General features: G+C 41.9%; 1 protein-coding gene across 3 annotated transcripts in view; it reads right to left on the reverse strand.

Moving 5' to 3' along the window:
• Nucleotides 1-20039, reverse strand: part of DIS3L2 (DIS3 like 3'-5' exoribonuclease 2) — a 199849-nt gene that overhangs the window by 127447 nt on the left and 52363 nt on the right. For all 3 annotated transcript variants that reach the window (XM_062625978.1, XM_062625976.1, XM_062625975.1), the window contains one exon: nucleotides 10893-11127. In XM_062625978.1, coding sequence (XP_062481962.1) covers nucleotides 10893-11127 — 235 coding nt within the window. The remainder of the gene's footprint in view (nucleotides 1-10892; nucleotides 11128-20039) is intronic.

Consider the following 20039-nt stretch of genomic DNA (forward strand, 5'->3'; position numbering starts at 1 on the left):
TGCTGAAGCTGAGCCCCATGTGAACCCAATACAGGTAACAGAAAATATCTAAATTCTCACTGTGGGATATGGTAGAACGTGCTTTTTTTCCTTCACAGCCAACACAAACCAGGAGCTTTTGGCTAGCTGGAGAGCATCTTCTTCAGGGGTTTCTCCAATTCCAGCATTGCTGGAATTCTGTTCTATTGGAGAGTCCAACTTACAGACCCTGGGACCTACAACTATACCATCAACAGAAAGAAAAAAAAAGAAGTAAATCCTAGCCATCTGCTTATTCTTACCTGTCTTTCTTAATCAACATCAGTACCTAAAAGGTCACTTACAAATGTGGAACTCTCCTGAAACAAGGGACAGGGAAGAAGAAACACAAAGAACTCTACTCCTGGGGCCAAGAAATATGGACTTCTCTATAGCTTGTAGCTGCTCCTGTTGAAGTCTAAATTTTTTCAGTACTGGGGTTATATCTAATGCTTGGAGGTGTACAATAGCAGAGCACCGGCAATGAGGGATCCCTGTGAGAAATCCTCCTGCTCAGAAAGGGCAACTACCTAGATCCAATGTCCACCTGGCTCAATTGTCACCTTACTGCACAGAAACCTCAGTCTCAACAGCAATAATATGCCACAAGAGTCTGGTACCCAACTCCCCCAAATGCACTTGTGGCAGTCCCTCTCCTCCATGGCACATTCCCCTTCTCTCCAAAGAAGTTGGATCTTGGTGTGTGGACAGAAAGAGGAGGTATCAGGGTCCCACCGGTGACTGGTTGTCTAGAAGATCCCAACTGGGAGGAAAACATCTCCCACAGCAGAGCCACGGAGGCAATCCTAAAGGAGAGTTAACTTGAGAGAGGAGCAGGATTTTGAGCAGGGGAGGTAGGAAGAAACTCCCTGTATTATGCCAAACAAAAAATGAATTATTCTGACCCCTTTACTGCAGTCATTATCCAATGACCATTCAATATTTCCACCCTGGGCAAAGACATGTTTTCTGAGAAAGATTTACTATGTTAGCTTGGGCAGTACTTCATCAGCTTATCTTACAGTGAAAACACACTTCAGCAACTAGGATCCAGTGAAACTGCATTAAAATCTCCGTGTTTTCCTTTCAGCAATTATCTGACAAACCAAAACTGTAAGTCTTACTTTAAAAAAAGGAAAAAAAAAAAATAAAATTAGGCACTAGATACAAAAAGCAATTCAAATTAGTTATGTTATTAGCAACAAAGTAGATCCAGGACACTTGGAATCTGCCTCCCTCTGTAACAGATCAATTTAGGCAGGTTCAATACACACTTAGATTTGCCCAATGGGCATTCCTAAGTCGAACTTTTTTTTTAAAGCCCCCCAAATTTATTTTTACAATTAAATTATCATGACATTAAAAGGTGGCCAAAGTGGACCACAAGTCATCATACTACAGTTCTGATTACTTGTGACAGATCCAAAATTATTTTCACTACGTTTGCATTGGTCACTGTGGAAATTTGCAATCCTGTCCAAAAGGAATACAATTAAAGATGCAATATCCACTAGCAAATGAAAATATATCGCAGTTTCAGATCTCAGAAACAACTCACTGGAAAAAAATCTCCCTCCCTGGATGGAAAAACCCAAGGTTTTTTAAAAAATATGTTCGATGTTTCCTATTTCAGCTAGGAAAAAGAAAAACTACTCAAGAAGTTAGCCGGCATATCTAAGAATCCCATCAGAAGACATTATTGATATTAAGCTTTTAAAACAGAAAATATGTCTCTTAAGCTTAGTGCTCAGATACCAACACACCTGTAAACCCTTCAATAGCAAACTCTCCTACTTACTACTGAAGCAAGCAACACTTATGTTTTCTGATATCTACTTCAATAAACAGTTTTCAGCATATTACGTTTTAGCACCAAACACACATGGAAAGCGGTGTAAAAAAAACCAATTTGTTATATACATCTCAAGGATTGTGCCACATTCAAAAAGGATGTGTTTTTGGAAGTTCTGTTTATATTAATACAAGAAACATACGGAAATGAAAACTCCCTTCAACCAAAAAGTGATACATTCAGATGCATAGACAGATTTGCCCTGGGTTATTACACTATCCTACTACAGCCTTCATTTTTAGGGATAACGAGAAGGAAACATGTTGCTGTTTAGAAGACAGTACAAGGGCTCTTCATATTCAGCTACTGATGATTATTGGCACAGAATAGATTTTTCCTCCAGAACACAAACTGCTGGTAGGAACCAGTAGTTCACATCATACTTGGTCTTCCCTTTACCAAGCAAAGCAAAACTAACTTTCTGAGGATCAAAGCAAAGGGATCTGGTTTCTTAGAAACACCTGTCCTTACATGAAGGATCTCAGTTCCTACAAACTTATTTCAGTGCCTACAGAGGTAGAAGCTTCTGATCTTAACAGATTTCTCTGCCCTGCAGTCAGAAGTACAGAGGTCCAAGTGAACTTTCTGAAGTCTCACCTAGCAGAGTAAAGAGCCTCTCCTCCTTAGACAAGAGGGAAGAGAGTAGGGAAAAAGTGCCATTTCACTTGGTACCAGGCACTATGCAAAACTGAAATTTATTTTAAATGGGCTACAAGAAGGCTTGCTCAGCAAAATATCATTCAAGAAACAGTACTTTGTGAGTATTAATATCTTCACACATAGAACTTTCCACGTGCGATGGAGGGAAGACAAGTAGTTCACTGTGATGAGACTGTTTAGCCAACAGTTTTGGAATTTAACACATGCAAGCAGCCTGTCCAAACTCAGCCTGACAGCTCCCGTGTACAATGCAAGAGGACTCAGCAAGTAAGAAGCAAAGCTGCTCCAAACCATACAGCAATGAGACAACCTGAGTTATCTCATTGCAGAGCTGTGCGTCTACTGAACTGGACTAGCTTCATTAGAGATGTTTATTTTGAATACTCATTTAAGCAGACTCGCCATGCCACAGCTGCTCATGTCTGAGCACCTGAACTCACACACCTGTGTGCCCAACAGCACACTGAGGATGAGGACAAGGAGACTCAGATAATAAGCAAGAAGATTTTTGAAGATGCACAGATGGGAGGAGTCTCACCCAGAGAGGGAGAGGAAAAGCATAATAATGGATGCATACAGCACAGAGACAAGCATGTGCAACAACAAACAACAATGTGAAGAGGTGAGTATACCTGGCTTCCTTACTCATGTAACATAGCCAAGCATCTAAATTATTTACTTACATTTAGCCATCTCCACGACTAAGGATATGGCAGAATGACGAGACTGGAGTGTCACTTTTCCTTTAGAACCCTCCAAGGCTGTTCCACAACAAAGATTCAACACCATCTGGGGAAGCTGCTATCTAGTCCAACAGATCAAACTGTAGCTCAGTAGCCACATAACATTACTACAAACAGAGCACAGGTACTCAGGACTCCTGACACTCTCATGTACTTGAGAAGCTGCCAATCAACGGGGGGGGTGGAAGCTTTATTGTGATAGAATTAAACTTCCAAAAAATCAGGTAATGTTGCAGTCTATATAAATACAGTTTTATTGTATTAATGGCAAGTAAAATTAAATGTTACCAATTTTTTTCCATTATTTTGCCTATTTAATGTTCTTCCTTCCTGTCCATGCATCTGTTACTAAAGTGTGTATGTGTTCAATTTTACTATTGCATGGAAAATATGTTAGCTGAATGAATCCTGGTCTGATTCATCCTGGAAACTTTGCTGCTAACAATGACCGTACTCTGTTTGTCTTTACACCCACCATTCATTCTCAGCATCATGCCCTCTCACTTGACCTAAACTTGTAACTCAAAGGAGAAACACAGGTGAATTCAGGAACAGATGGTAATATGCTGAACTTAATCTAGTTCCTGTTACCTAATGGCACAAGTTGTTTGGGTTTTTTTTTGCCTTACTCAAGAAGTCATTTGGGAGTAAAGATAACTTACTAGGGAAGAACAGCATAAGCAGCTTTCCCAGTGTTAACTTCCACTGCAGACTTCTGCTGTGGAACAACAGAATAACTGGAATTTATTCAGCTTGTAGCATTTAATCAATGCAACCGTAAAGCCCAACCTGTTCAATACCAGTAGAACATTTTTCTCAAGTTGTTGTACTGTTTACTCTTCAAGAAATCTATGCTCTCATTTAAGAAGAGTTATAGCAACAACCAAAAGAACTAGATTCAGAGACCCACAAACATGAACTTAGGATAAACTAATACAGAGCTATCTCAAGCAGCTGAGACAGCTCCAGTTTCTCTGCTGCTTTTCCAGGCTTCAGCAGAGTGAAACTGATCTGATTTTTGACAGTTCCACCTCAAGGATTTCTATTAAAAGCTGTGTAACTGAGAAGACTTCCTAGTGAGCTTTTACTCTGCTGTGGCCTAGAAATGTTAACAGCTATGCAGTGAAGTCGATCCATCTCCAGAAGGCTTCAGGCTAGAAAAAAAGCGTGAAGACTCCTTAAAAGCACTCAGAGTAAATGAGAGCCTCTGAAGAGGAGGCAGAAGAACATTTATTCCTTCCAGCAGCCAGTGACGTTGGTGGGATCCAAATTTGTCAGAGATTTCATGGCAGCTAAACTGAAAGAAGGGGAAGCCTGAGCAGAGCAGGGGAACAGCACACGGTCCAGATTCTTGTCACCATCATCCTTTCCCTACCAGCCTTGGCCAAGGAATAGTAGTAATATCTTTCTGAATTGCACACGCCAATGTGAGACACTGCTAGGTGCAGAAGGACTCCAAGTGCCAGAGGAAGACAGGCAGATGACTTGTCAAGCTTAAAAGGAGAGAGAGAGGACACATAAGCACAAGAAGGGTCATGAAAGTACATGAGAAGGTGCAGAAGTGCAAAACAGAGACTAAACTCTAGATTATAAATTAATTCTTATACTCTGCTAGAAGGATCCAAAAGCCTAAGTACTACTGCAGAGCATCATCTTGAGAAAAGAATGGCTTAATGCATTATCACACAACTGCAGTGAAGTTATCAAATGCCACCACTTCTGTTGAGGCAAGCAATCCCAGTATAGTCAACAAAAGACTTCAGTCAGTAGCAGTGTTGACACCAAGCAATCCTACATTGTAATTTCTTACCTTATCAGGACTACTAGACTGACACTATCATTTGACTTGAAAAGAGACTGACCAGCATCCACCTGGCCAATGCTGAACAGACAGGGAGACAGGAGCAAGTTCTACAGCAGCTCCAACCTAAATTCTGTTGACTGTACCTGTTAAACATCAGCTATTCAATTCGATTTCCCAGCACACAACTGGCTGAGTTAGCTGTCAGTTTACTCTGCCGGTAAATGAGCTATTTCTAGCCAAATATCATTAAGTCAAGGCAGCGAGCAAGCCTCGGACATCCACATATTCAAACTCTGATTTGCAGAACTGTAGGTGTAAGTGGAAATCCTGAACAAACGCAACTATCTGACTGCTGCCAGGGCAGCCAGTCCATCAACTTGTTGACTTCTGTGAGCCACCCGGTGGGAAGCAAGATATTTTGTGTAACTGGTAAAGTAAGATCTCTTGTGAGAAGAGTTAAAAAAGGCTGAACAAACTAGTTTGGAAAGGATAGCTTCCAACACAGTGACGCAGTTTTACAAACTTTTATTTGACTTTTTGCTAAGAAAGGCTGAGGCACTTTTATGAGCACAGCTGCCATCCTCAAGTGTACAAGTAGCTGCTACTGTCCAATTGCTGACATTTCTTTACCAGAGTAATCTGACTGCAATATTTAAAAAGAGACGGCTCGCATTTGTATGAAACCCATGTGACATGTAAGTCTGTGTAGAGAAACAGCATTGTAAAGTGTTCTGTACAGAACATTTTGCACTTTTCCTAGGTTGAGAGGATACAGAGAAGTTTTTATTACATATTGAAATGCAGTATAAGGAAAATCCTTCTATTGAATTGACAATTTACAGAAATATGGTATTGCAGCTCAGTACTAAGTGATAAAAGTTACACTACCTCTGTTGCAGCAGTTAATCTGAATGAGGATTAAGGAAAAGAATTCCAGACCTGGCAAAGGTCATGTTGACTGGTGGATGTCTTTCCTGGATAGCAGTGACACAGAATAAGTTGAGAGTTCAGGGTAAAAGACAAAGGACTTGCCTGGCAGTACCAAGCACTACAGAGAATTAATCTTTCTGTGTACACAGTATTGTTAGGCCAGTGCCAGGATGCTACTGCTGTGCTCTTTGCCTGGATTTCAACAGAGCATAGAAACCCCAGAGAGGGTTTGAAGGACACTAGAAGGAGAGCTGAGAAACTTTCTTCAGGGTGCTCATTCTTACTGTATTCGTGAAGAAATAAAAACCTGAGAAAGTCTGTTTAGCATGTAGAGATATTTACACCTTGGAAATACAGCTGAAAATGCAAGAGGGAGGAGTTTTCCAACTTTGCTAAAAAAGACCTACCTCCAGTGACCAAAACTTAACATTAAGACAATCTAACTTTGGAACAGGACAATACTGATCTTTGTGTAGAACAGCATGTTGGAGAGAAAAATGGCTCATCACTTCCTAGGTCAGAGACTTTTCTGAAGATAATCTTTAACCCAACTTCTCTGCAATAAAAGTTCAGAAAAGCAGAGCAAACTCATTTGACCAGGGCAGCTTCTGTCAGAGTGACATCAGTTACGAACTTTTATTTAAATATCCTTGAGCGAAGCAAGGCTGACGCACTTTTATGAGCACAGAATCTTTCAGAAAGTCATGGGTTGAGAATTAGGCTGAATGTGATGGTTTCTCCACCTCTACAGACTTCCCTTTTGTTTATCCCATCCCTTCTGGGGTCTTAGGTAGAGAAAGGCAGGAAGCACAGCTCTCAACTGCATCACTTGGTGAAGACAGGTCTAACAACAAAGGCTCAGCCTGCAGTCCCATGCATAACAATTTCAACCAGTTTGCTTTAAGCCCCACAGAGGCATAGGAAGCCCAAATTACAATGACTTCAGGGAAATTCAGTCCACCCAAATCTGGACCATAATCAGTGAACACAATGTTTCATGCTTCAGAGCTTCTGACAGCAAGGGCCAACTTCAAATTCTTTGCCCCAGCATGTAAGCAGAGATGGAGGGGGTGACTGTGCTCTGAAGAGGAACAGAGCCACAACAAGAGATGGGACACAGGCCAGGGTAGAAAAGACATCAAAACAGCCAGAGCTCCCAGCGTGACCCAGAGTGCTCTTATTTGAATGACACATCTACTTTTGTTCTTCATGGTTCATTCTGATCAGCAGCAGCAGAACAAATGAGCCAGTAACAGAGATATTGCATAATTCTACTTCTCTGTTAGAAAGGACAAAAGCAGTCTTGCAACAGAAAGGCAGCAATCTGCAGAGCTTGTGTACACACACAAAGATTTGAGCACCATCTCAACATGTCTTTGTTATTTTGCCCTAGAATTAGTAAAATTTACATCTGATTCTATTAGAGTAGCTATGGATATTTTTTACCTCCAGAAATCTGGTGGGGTTTTTGTTTAGTTTGGATATATATGTATCTTTTTTATACATATGCACATATACCTGTATGCATGTACATACACGCATACATACATAAAGTGCCCATTAGAACATGATAGGCTATTTCTTGATTTTATTTTATTAAATATGGTACCCTTGATGGCATCTTTGTCCAGCTTGAAGCATTCAGTCTTCCCAACATTAGGAAAAAAAAGAAGAAAGCCTATCACAAGTGCTCATTCATGTTGCACCAGACACAAATTATTTCTTCTGCTCCCTTCTGTGCATGAGGCCACGCAATGAGTCTGTGTAATAAACCCCACAAAGCCATGCTCTCAGGGAAAGTAACTACAACACTGGTTTTGGTGGGTCAGCAACAAATCCCCCCATGTGATTTCATCTCCCATCAAACTCTGTGTTTTGCTGCAATAGTTATTCCCAGCAGAAGGGATGTAACATAAAAGAAGACTCATGTACAGTTAGCTTGAAAGGAAAACTCAACAGGCAGCATCAGCCAAAGCAGCCCTCCCAGGGAATGCCCACATTACACATAGCGAAGGGCACATCCACTCACCAACCCTGCAAAGCACTCTTCCTCCCCATGCTGGTACCAAATTAAAGTGGATGGCTTTAGAAAGCCCAGAGGATATTATCCTCTAAGGCTAAGGTCTACCTTGAAAAAGCATATGTTTAGACCTTTTAAAAGCATTTTGAGCCACACCTGTGGAGGCTGAATTTGGCAAGAACTTTTCTTTTTTCATGACAGTTATCACTGATGCTAGAATAACGATAGCTATTTTCCAGGCAAGACTTAAAAACTGGGTAAGTGATGATATGAAAAATTGCACGAAAGACAGGAAACAAGCCAAAGCAATCATCAACTGCTCAAAAACACCTTTTGAAAAAGAAGCATCGTAAACTTTATATGTATAAAAAAAGAAGGGCATTAAAAAGCAGAGCAAGAAGAAACCAGAGAGAAGTCCATATGGGTTATATAGCTAAAGAAGCTGAAGCAACTATTAAAAGAGGTGATAGCAAAAAATCAAACTCAGCAGAAATCTAACATCCACACCAGCCACAAGGCTTTTTAAGGATGAACACAGAAAGGCCTTGAAAACAAAAGAAAGCAGCTGGTTTAGGCAACTGTAATGGAAAAGTAGGTTGGATTTCAACTGTGTAGACAATATGCTGATCTAACATTTGTCCTACAAATATTCTCCAAAGATAGAATTAAATGGCAAAAAACACTCAGATGTCATACATTTTAAGAGATAACTAGATAAACTCCAACACAGGTCACTCCAGAGCATCTCAAGTATCTACAATGCACCAAGCAACTCTCATCAAGCCTTTAACACTAAAGCACAGTCATACAAGTCAAGTAAAATACTGGCTCAAGACTACATTTATTTTAAATAGTGGTGTCAAACTAGAATGTATTTCTCAGACTTTTAATTTGGAACTGCTATCAGACACAACATGTAACTAGGAGCATTTTAGGAGAACTGTCAAGTTAAAGTGGCAGCTCAGCAGTGTGCAGCTATAACAGTGTCCAACACTACAAAAAAGCTGAGGTTAATAACAAATGGGTAACTCCCAAATCAAGCCCCACGCTGGAAAGCAATAGAACAAGATCCCTTGGGCAGAGAAGAGATTCAGAGCAGCCCTGCGGAGAAGGACTTGGGGGTGTTGATCGATGAGAAACTGAACATAAGGCAGCAGTATGCACTTGTAGCACAGAAAGCCAACCCTATCCTGGGCTGCATCAAAAGGAGTGTGACCAGCAGGTTGAAGGATCCTGCCCCTCTACTCTGCTATCCTGAGACCTCACTTGGAGTACTGCGTGCAGTTCTGGTGTCCTCAACATAAAAAGGACATGGAACTGTTGCAACAAGTCCAGAGGAGGCCATGAGGATTATTAGGGGACTGAAGCACCTCCCATATGAAGATAGGCTGAGAAAAGTTGGGGCTGTTCATCCTGGAGAAGAGAAGGCTGCATGGAGACCTCATAGCAGCCTTCCAGTATCTGAAGGGGGCCTGATGCTGGGGAGGGACTCTTCATTAGGGACTGTAGTGACAGGACAAGGAGTAACAGGTTCAAACTTAAACAGGGGAAGTTTAGATTGGATATAAGGAAGAAGTTCTTTACCATAAGGGTGGTGAGGCACTGGAATGGGTTGTCCAGGGAAGTTGTGAATGCTCCATCCCTGGAGGTGTTCAAGGCCAGGCTGGACAGAGCCTTGGGTGGCATGGTTTAGTGTGAGGTGTCCCTGCCCATGGTGGGGGGGTTGGAACTGAATGATCTTAAGGTCCTTTCCAACCCTAACTATTCTATGATTCTGTGATTCTAAGATAAAAGTTAATTCACACACATTGGCAGTAACTCAAAGACAGTGGAAGCACCCAGAAGGAAATAGCACCACAAGCTGGTGCGGTGGCAGCTGCCTTCATTAGCTGAAACCAATGTTTTGGCATAAAAACTACACCACTTCCACTCAAATTTTATTTCCAGTTTTATTAAAGATAGGTGTGAAAAATGGAAGTCTAGCATCAGTATGAACAGAGATCTGTGCATCTTCAAAAGCAATCTCAGGAAAACACAAGGTATTTGTAGAACAGCTTTACAAACACCACCAAGATTTGTCAGAGATCAACAAGTACTTCTGTCCCAAGTTACTGCACCTTTTTTGGACAACTAGGGCAGACATCAAGAATGCACCAGAATATCTGTCCTGGCAAATTCTTCACCAGCAGCTGAAGGCACATATTAAATGTGCCAGTTGTCAGAATCCTTTCAACACACAGCTCTTCAGGAAGGGATTTAGTACTAGAAAGGACTTGCAAAGAGCAGCATAAGCACAGTTTGGGACAAGGTAGCCGATTTTATTTTGCCCTAAGCAACACTTGATGGTTTGGATGGAATTCAGATTCAGAATAAAATAGGTTTGCCTTCCAAACAGATTGCATAATTGGCTTTAGGTTTTAGTGCAATTTTCTTTATAAATGGACCAAATCTTCAAGTTGCTCATAACTCAACTGTTTGAAAACAGCAACAAATCTAACTGCCCCCAAGGAAATATATTCTTATCCCCAAACTGAGACATACAGATTGGTCAGCCAAGCTGCAATGAAGGAAACTGCCAGAGCAGCATCTTGAATTAAACAGCAACCAGCAGTCCCCAGACAGCCCTGAGATCTGCAAAATCTAAAGGTGTGACTTCTGTTTCACAGATTAACTTTGCTTCAAACAAAACACAGTCCTTAATACCCATTTAAAACTATGAAGGCCGTTTATCAGAAAGGGATAGGAGTGATAAGGCATTGAGCTTTTATGCCTATATTTTGTATCCTGCAGCAAAGCAAGACAACAAAGTAATACTTCAATAATTTGCTCAAACAAAGGTTTAAATCAGCAGTCTGATCTACTCACCCTTTTCACCAGTATCCAGGAAGAGTTTCTTAATGTCATCTGTCAACATATTCTGCAAGTGGTCTTGTCCATGCTCTGCATCATTATCATCAAACTGAGCTTCTATAATGACATCCGGACTTCTAGCATCACCTTTTGCTGCCTCTTGAGGAATGCAAGTGCCCAACATATCCTCAGGGACATTTGATTCATGTGTAGCTTCTGTTTCTTTGTCACAACTATCTGGCTTTATTACCTGAAGGAGCAGAGGATTAAAAACAAAAGAGGCAAGCTAAATCACTGGACTGAAGAAAGAAAATTCTGTCTTTCCTTTTTCATCTGCATCCCCAAGGAGGTGACAATGACTTGTGGGTGGCTGGTGACACGATGCAATTGCCATGTAATTAGCCATAGACACTGCACAGTGGAAAAAGGTACCTTACTAGGATAAAGATGGGAACAGCATGGCTTTTACAATACCTCAACTGTGACAGTAATGTATCCAAAGCATATCTAGAGCATAGCCATACAGTTCCTGCCAAGCCTCTAATCAGCTCTCCAGAAGCTGGGAGTAAGCACAGAGAGGGAGGAGGATACACTACAATGTAATGACTTGCTTAGACCATTGTTCACCAAGATGCACTAATCATCCAGGGAAGTCCCAAAACTCAAGTAGTTCCGGTGAATGCTGGGATCATGTCAAAACACATCTCTGGGAAAGCTCCCCAACACACAATTAGGAACAGACTAAGTACAGACCAGAGAACGTTGCAACCTGTGGAGGAACTAGACTGTGGCAGCTTGGTATGGCACCAAACTTTACATTTATTTTAGGCTCCAGTCTTTTTGTTAAAGGCACTCAATCATTGCTGATACTTATACAAATCTTGTAATTAAATTACTAAGAGGAATGAACTCAAAGGACAAATTACTTAACCACTAACTAACTGATAATTTGGATAAGCAACTCTGACCATTGCTACAGATTTGTCCCCACTTTAGTGCAGCAATGGTATAGGGAGAGGAAAAACCGTATGTGCAATTTGCAATTGTATCATATAAAATCATGGAGAACCCATGTACCAGCAGACACCAGACCTGGATGGCATACTTCATTTCATGTAACAAGAGGCAGAAACTGCTCCATCTTGGGATACAATGATCAAAATGGTTGACAACTTGGACAAGTATGCCTCTATTTGTGCTTCATGCAACCAACAGCAAGTTGCAAACACCTACCTAACCCTGGAACCCTAATCCAGGTTTTAGTTTCAGAAGTGTTTAAGTTTCACTCAAGCTGTGGTACTCCAGTGCAAGATTCAAATCAGCATAGAATAAGAAAAAGCCTACTAATTATTAAAATCACAAAGAAACTGAGTGATCCCATTCCAATGGGAATGATCCCAGTGACTCAGCTCCTCTCCTGCTGGTGCTGGTGTTCACCAGGCAGGCAACTCTCTAGAGATCCTCCTCTAAGGTATCCCTGTCCTCAGCACCACTAACCCAGTACATGACAGCAGCAACTCATGCCACTAGCAAGGCAAGTGAAGGGCCCTTTTAAAAGATGCAATAATAATAAGGAAAAAACATCCTGGTAACATATTTTATATGATTGATATAGTCACTAGAAATAAGCATAAATAGCCTCAACAGGTCCTAGCTCAAACAGTCCAAGCATTCCCAAGTAAGAAAAATACAATCCAGAAAGCTCCACAAATTACTGTTTGGTAACTAAAAAGCAAATAGATCAAAATGAGACCTGTACAAGGGAAGACTTTCACAATTTTACATATACAGAGCCACAGTCTTAGTAATCTTTTCACAATACATAACAGAAGTAAAATCAGTTTTAAAACAGGGCTGAATTGAAGTCTTTAAAAAAACTCAGATGACATTACTTTGAACTCTCGTTACCTTCTGTGACTCTTTATTTTCATTTTTTAATATGTATATAATTTGTTACCATAGCAGATTTTGACTCAAAACATTAGATTGTGACAAAAAGGAAAAAAGTTTGGCAGAAGACAGGAAAATGGCTGATTATTAAATCTGGCTACATTTGGTACACAAAATACTGACACACAATGGTCTGGGCAAGAACAGTCTATTAGATTAGAGAGCTGACAAGGCTTCACATGCTAGTGACTCTGCCAGTGTGCCTATCCAAAAGAAAACCAGTGTCAACAATAATGTTTGGACTGTACTATGGTCAGACATGGATGTATTCAGCTCTTAAATTTCAATTGCACCAGATGTGTGCAAGTGTGCAGCTGCAGCAGGAGTCCATTTTCTTCAACCCCTTAAGGCTTTGCCTGAATTTCTTTCTCTCCAAGTTGCTCTTTGGAGAGTGAGAGATGTGTTTCAGGTGCTAAATTACAAAGGTTTCTAGACATAATGCAGTGAAAAATATTATATATGTTAGGAAATGCTTCTCTAAAGAGGCAGCACTGAAAAGCTTATGCTCGAAGAGTTTATGCTGCATTACAGAAGGCAACAGATATGGATTTCTTTTTAAATGCTACGTGCTAAAATCACCATGCTTCTCCCCAAGACAGAGGATGCACACTGATGCCACTAGCTAGCAGGATACTCCAGCTGTGACTACCCAAGTCCCCAGTCACATATTTCCTTATGGATTTTCAAATGGATTTTTGAGTAAAGTTTTCCAGAGTCCACAAAATCATGACTTTCACACAGCAGAGCACCAAAATGTCCAGATGCTGGCAAGTATGGGCAACAGGATTTGTTTTCTTTTTAAGGCCAAGACAGATCATTTAGACTGACCTCATACATAACAGAGCCGGGAATTTCACCCAAGATTTCTTACATCACACAAAAAAATTAGGGAAGCTGTACATCACAAAACTGGAAAACCGCATAAGACTTTACAAAATCAGGAGCTCAGTGGGTACAATTACTCAATTTAAGATGATCAGAATTGCTGGCCAACATGAGCTCATCACACAGATTCCAAACAGCAGATCCTTCTACATATTAGCAGCAGCAAATTCTGTGACAGAATAAGCATTTCTTAAACGCAGCATCATTGACGACTGGAAAAAGGGAAATATAACCCCCATTTTCAAGAAGGGGAAAATGGATGACCTGGGGAATTAGTCTCACCTCTGTGCCTGGCAAAATCTTGGAATTCCAGATTCTCCTGGAAGGCATGCTAAGGCACATGAAAAACAGCAAGGTGCTTGGTGACAGCCAGCATGGCTTCACTAAGGGGAAATCCTGCCTGACCAATTTGGTGGCCTTCTATGATGGGGCTATGGAACTGATGGACACAAGCAAAGCAGCTGACCTCATCTACCTGGACTTGTGCAAAGCGTTCAACACTGTCCCACACGACATCCTTGTTTCTAAATTGGAGAGACATCAATTTGATGGATGGACCACTCGGTGGATAAAGAACTGGCTGGATGGCCGCACACAAAGAGTTGTGGTCAATGGCTCAATGTCCAGCTGGAGACCAGTAACGAGTGGTGTCCCTCAGGGATCAGTGCTGGGACCGATCTTGTTCAACATCTTTGTCGCTGACATGGACAGTGGGACTGAGTGCGCCCTCAGCAAGTTTGCCAATGACACCAAGCTGTGTGGTTCTGTTGATACGCTGGAGGGAAGGAATGCCATCCAGAGGGACCTTGACACGCTTGTGAGGTGGGCTGATGCCAACCTCATGAAGTTTAACCATGCCAAGTGCAAGGTCCTACACCTGGGTCGGAGCAATCCCAGGCAGAGCTACAGGTTGGGCAAAGAACAGATTAAGAGCAGCCCTGTGGAAAAGGACTTGGGGGTGTTGATGGATAAGAAACTGAACATAAGGCAGCAGTATGCACTCGTAGCACAGAAAGCCAACCCTATTCTGGGCTGCATCAAAAGGAGCGTGACCAGCAGGTCGAAGGATTCTGCCCCTCTACTCTGCTCTCCTGAGACCTCACTTGGAGTATTGTGTGCAGTTCTGGTTTCCTCAACATAAAAGGGACATGGAGCTGTTGGAACAAGTCCAGAGGAGGGCCACGAGGATGATCAGGGGACTGGAACACCTCCTGTATGAAGACAGGCTGAGAAAGTTGGGGCTGTTCAGCCTGGAGAAGAGAAGGCTGCGTGGAAACCTCATAGCAGCCTTCCAGTATCTGAAGGGGGCCTGATGCTGGGGAGGGACTCTTCATTAGGGACTGTAGTGATAGGCCAAGGGGTAACGGGTTAAAACTTAAACAGGGGAAGTTTAGATTGGATATAAGGAAGAAATTCTTTACCGTAAGGGTGGTGAGGCACTGGAATGGGTTTCCCAGGTAAGCTGTGAATGCTCCATCCCTGGCAGTGTTTAAGGCCAGGTTGGACAGAGCCTTAGGTGACATGGCTTAGTGTGAGGTGTCCCTGCCCATGGCAGGGGGGTTGGAACTGGATGATCCTAAGGTCCTTTCCAACCCTAACTATTCTATGATTCTATGATCTTGGAAACAGAAACTGATGATACTGCACCCTCCTATTTCTTATTATGCTTCTTGAATTTTGCATACAGCTAGAACATATCAGTACCTATCAGAGATGCAGGGTAAAGTAAACATACAATTGGCTAAGTCTGTCATGTAGTCCTATGTGCAGTAAAAAGTATCATTCTCTGCCAAAGCAGTTAACTCTTCATGGACCCAGGAGGAAGGGATTCCCCCTTGCTGCATATGCATGAAATATATGACCACGCAAACATCCCAGGATGCATGGTTAAAGCCCTCTAAAAGACCTTAACTTCCTGGCCTGAGAAGTCAAATGTCTACCATATGGTGCTATTACTTTCATATGCTCTTCAGTAACTTTTTTTTTAAAGTTTTAATAAGCATTTTTATGAAAGTCAATTGCTTATTTGAATCTCTGATCCTTACGATAGTGGCCGAATAAGTTTTCTTCCAGGTTTAAACAAACATCTATTACTGAATAAGCATCAGGTTTCTGCCCCACAGTGATTGCTTTGTAAAGTCATAGCTGACTGAACACAAGATCTTTGAACGAAAATCCCATTTCAACCAAAAATATAATAAAAAACAGATAGTGGGCAACAATATCCTAGCATGGACATGCACATTCTGGACAGCAGAGTGACTACCTTCCCATATCCAGCCCCATCTTGAAGTAGCCATCAAACAAGCAATTGTCCTTACTTGGGAGGAATTTGTTCCAACAGAAAACTGAACCTGGAATCTGTGGATCTGCAAGCACAAGGATTACCTCTTGAGCTGCAGGAGAAACTATTTTCTCTGTCAGAAGCAATCTTATATCTGCCCTATTAGTTCCAAGCTTTTCATAGACTTTCCACCTAAGCCTGACATCTACATGGGGACAAAGCCCAGGCTTGTTCACTCTAAGATCAGGTATGGGGTTTTTGTTGCTGCCTCTTCAATGGCAACAGCCAGCAATATATCTATTAGTCTTTAATCTTAAGCTACTGAACCAGACCAGTGATTTTCAATCACTATTAAGCTATTATGCCCTAGGCTTTTTCCAATAAAAGCACCAAGCCCCCAGAGAGCTTAAGCCTGACACTAACAGGTTTGCTTTTCTTCCTCAGTCTTCCATGATCCAAGCAATCCATGAATCCCCATAGATCTGAAGATGTGACACGGGATATCTGCTGGACTAGACACAGTTGGACAGATACACCTTGCAGGATCATCTTCACTGTAGCTGTTTTAGACAGAGACTCAATAAAAATTAAATTCTTCATCTCACTCAAAATGTTAGTATTTAAAAAAGTATTTTCCTAAGGATAGTGGAGAAGAATGGAGATGATATAGAATAATACCTCTACTCTGTAAGTCAGTCAAACCCCAACAAAATTCCTCGTAACAAGTAATCAATCCCCAAATCTAACTTATCTAAAAGATTTTAGAAGTGACAAACCATTAATAACTCTTTTCACTGGGGCAGACAAATAATGCACAAAGAGGCTCCTCATGCTGCTACAGAAAGGTGCAGTAGATTCACCAGTGAATAGAAGCTGAAGACAGATTCATAGCAGACAGGGAGCTCACACTAAACAGGGAGGACTAAACATGGGAACAGCTATAAAGAAAATTAAGTCTTCAGCCCAAGACTACTTCTGAGGTTTATAAACCAAGGTTAAGACGGCTTTCAGCTATAGACAAGTTATTATGTTCAATACTGAGTAGGGAGACAAAGCTTAGGTGAGAGTCGTTGGTTCTCTCTACAGCCGAGCCCTAGTTAGGCAACAAGTTTGAGAAACAGAAACAGGTTGAAAGCAGTTTTCAAGACTGCTAACAACAGGGGCTTTGGACCAAATTACCCGCTCTCACCATTAAAAAGACCGTTGCTACCACAACACTAATACAAACATCACATTTCATACCAATACTGTGAACACCTGCATCTATTAGTCTCCCAGCTTTTGCCGTATTAAACAGGCTTTGCTTAAAAGCTGGTCCCCTAATGTTCACTCATGAGGGAGTAGGAACAGAGCCTGGCTAACATGAGGATGCTGTCACAGCTCATACATACATGCTAGAGCCAAGATACCATAAATATTGCAAGGAAGGGCTTTGCTTTTCTGAAAAGAGCAACCAAACAAAGGCTGGCTTACTCTAGCTCCTTCTTGGATAAAGAAAGGATGGCACTTCCAGTAAGAGAAAAAACACCTGTCCTAATCACCCTTCCTTCTCTTTATAATGCCACATACACCAAACAGCTCTGGCAAAGACAACAACCCAGTAAAGGCGACTAGTCTTAGCACCAGCAGTTACAGCAGTACTTTTAAAATACCAATAAAGTTAGACTGAGTGGGTTTGTTTGTTGTGGTTTGGGGCTGGTTTGTTGGGGTTTTTAACAATCTATTTTAATTCTAAATCACTAGAAACACTAACAGCCCACAGGATAGCTATTTTATATTAAACAGCCCATTACAGTTTACATTCCAGGCATCACATTGGATGTGACAATCATACAAACATCCAAACTAAAACCTCTCCCTCTTGATTAGGAAATAGCTACTTGCTTCTCCCTAGTGTGTTCTGCTATTCCCAGGTATCACACAGTTTTGTCACAGCAGTTGCTACAGTATGCCCACCAAATCTGTTGTATTCCTGAAGTGATCTCCCCTGCTTTCACCAGCATCCTGCATCATCTCTGCTCAGACTAACCTGCAAGGTGAGTTTTTACTGCAGAGTTAATTCAAGTGATCAGACTGATCATCCAGGTTTGGTCCAACCCAAGCAGACATCCCTACACTCAGGCTTGTCAGGGCAGCTGCACAAGTACTGGAATTAATGGCAGAAAAACAAACAAACAAAAACCAAAAAAAAACACACACATACAAAAATAATAAAAAATACCAAGCACAAAACAAACAAAAAAAAAAAACATCAAACCCCACCAAAAACGTATCTCACCACTTCATCCTGCTTCCACCAATAAACTTGATTCCTGAACTGTTTGCTCATCTTCAGGCTTTACCTAAACATCACAGGTCAGAGTGGATTCTGTTCAAGTCCTTTTCCTACCACCTTGCACAAATAACCAGAGTAACAAGTGGAAAAGCATCAACAGGGAAAATTCTCAAGACTGACCTCTCTGAATGCTAAAGCCAAAACAAGAACTGTCTCCTCACCATGCATCTCCCCTCCATATCTGGTCTCTGACCTATCATTTGCCTCTGAAAGCTCCCTACTCACCTTGCCCTGGCCCTCATCCACACCCATGTCTGCTTCCAAACATGTTTATCAACACTTTATTATCACTGAGCAGGAGACAGTTGCCTCTTCCTCCATCCCTCCTCAAGAAGTACTCCTGCCTTCATCCCCTTCCTGCCACTTCTTTGTGGTCTCCCCAGACCCGTCTCTCCCAAGTCCGGCTCCTGAACTGCTGCCTGTAGGGTACATAGTCCTAGGATCAGGACCATGTTCCCTTGGGCTCATTTCACCTGGTTCTCCCAAAAGGATAAATTGAACAGCTCCTTCTGTACACTCCTGCCTTTTGTACCCTCTAAGAATTGCTGAGAAGCAGGAAAAGAAAAGAAGATGCCAGAAGCAGCTTCTCCCTGCTCAGCGGAGGTACACCATATGTGCCATGCCACCAGTGGCATGGATCAGACCACTCCAAAACTCCAAAAAGAAGCCACTCTGCAGTCTGCAGGGGACATATCTGAGCTCAAAGAGCTGTTTTGAAAGCAGAGCTGGGTAAAGGCTCGTAACAGGCTGCTGGTAGGTCTACACAACCTTTCCCAAGGATTATTTGGGCAGATCTCTCTATCGGCTTTAGGGGATTCACACTTCAGATATTTCTGTGATACTTAGACATGCTGAGGGTAATGGTGTCAAGAAGACAATGGGCAAGGGCAGTTTCCCCAAGCAGGCAGGTGCCTGCTTGTAGGAAACACTGTACAATCTCCTCTGTAGACAAGCCAACCTGGTAAGGACTCCCAAGAGCATTACAAAGAGCTGTGTATGATTATAGCCAGATCAACAAACTTTGTTCCACACTTTCCACTTCCACTGCCACCCCTGGGATTTGATTTGGTGCTAAAAAAATAGCCTCTATTTTCAGAATACCTACTGCTATTGCACTGACCTTCCCATACACATTCCCCAAAACACAGGAGTCCCTGGAGCCGAAGTGACACAGCAAACACCTTGTCTCCCAACCATGGCTTCCCAACCCACACGCTATTCTTTCACTCATCACTTAAAGCAGTGATGAATACTTAGCTACAGCCCATGTACTGTACAGCAAATGTCTCTAGTGAGAAGAATTTTGACCCTGGGGAGGTGAAAAAGGTCTAGGTCAGCATCCAACCTTTACTGACACCCAGGAACCAACTTTCTCCTACATACTTATAAAATCTGATGAGGCACACACAGCTACAAACAAACCCTTTCCATAAAAGAGGCCCTTAAAACTGGCAGCCTCCCTGCTGGACCCCAGTGAAACGTTCCTTCTACCCTGGGTCTTTGTATTGCCTGCTCCTTGCAAGACCTCCCACTTCGGTTCATCTCATGAGTTGTGTGTTGTACTCCAGGCCACAGTGAACTGGAAATAAGAGTGTAATGCACAAGGCCCAGCTACAAGGTTGCCAGAACATACTGGTTTGAAACATCACAGAAAATATTCAGCTCCATATTTTCAACAGTAGCCAGAAAGAAAATGCATGGAACAATT

The sequence above is a fragment of the Pezoporus occidentalis genome, unplaced genomic scaffold (genome assembly GCF_034315485.1).
Source record: "Pezoporus occidentalis ecotype Australia unplaced genomic scaffold, CSIRO_AGI_Poc_V1 ctg285, whole genome shotgun sequence".
In the NCBI taxonomy this organism is placed as follows: domain Eukaryota; kingdom Metazoa; phylum Chordata; class Aves; order Psittaciformes; family Psittacidae; genus Pezoporus; species Pezoporus occidentalis.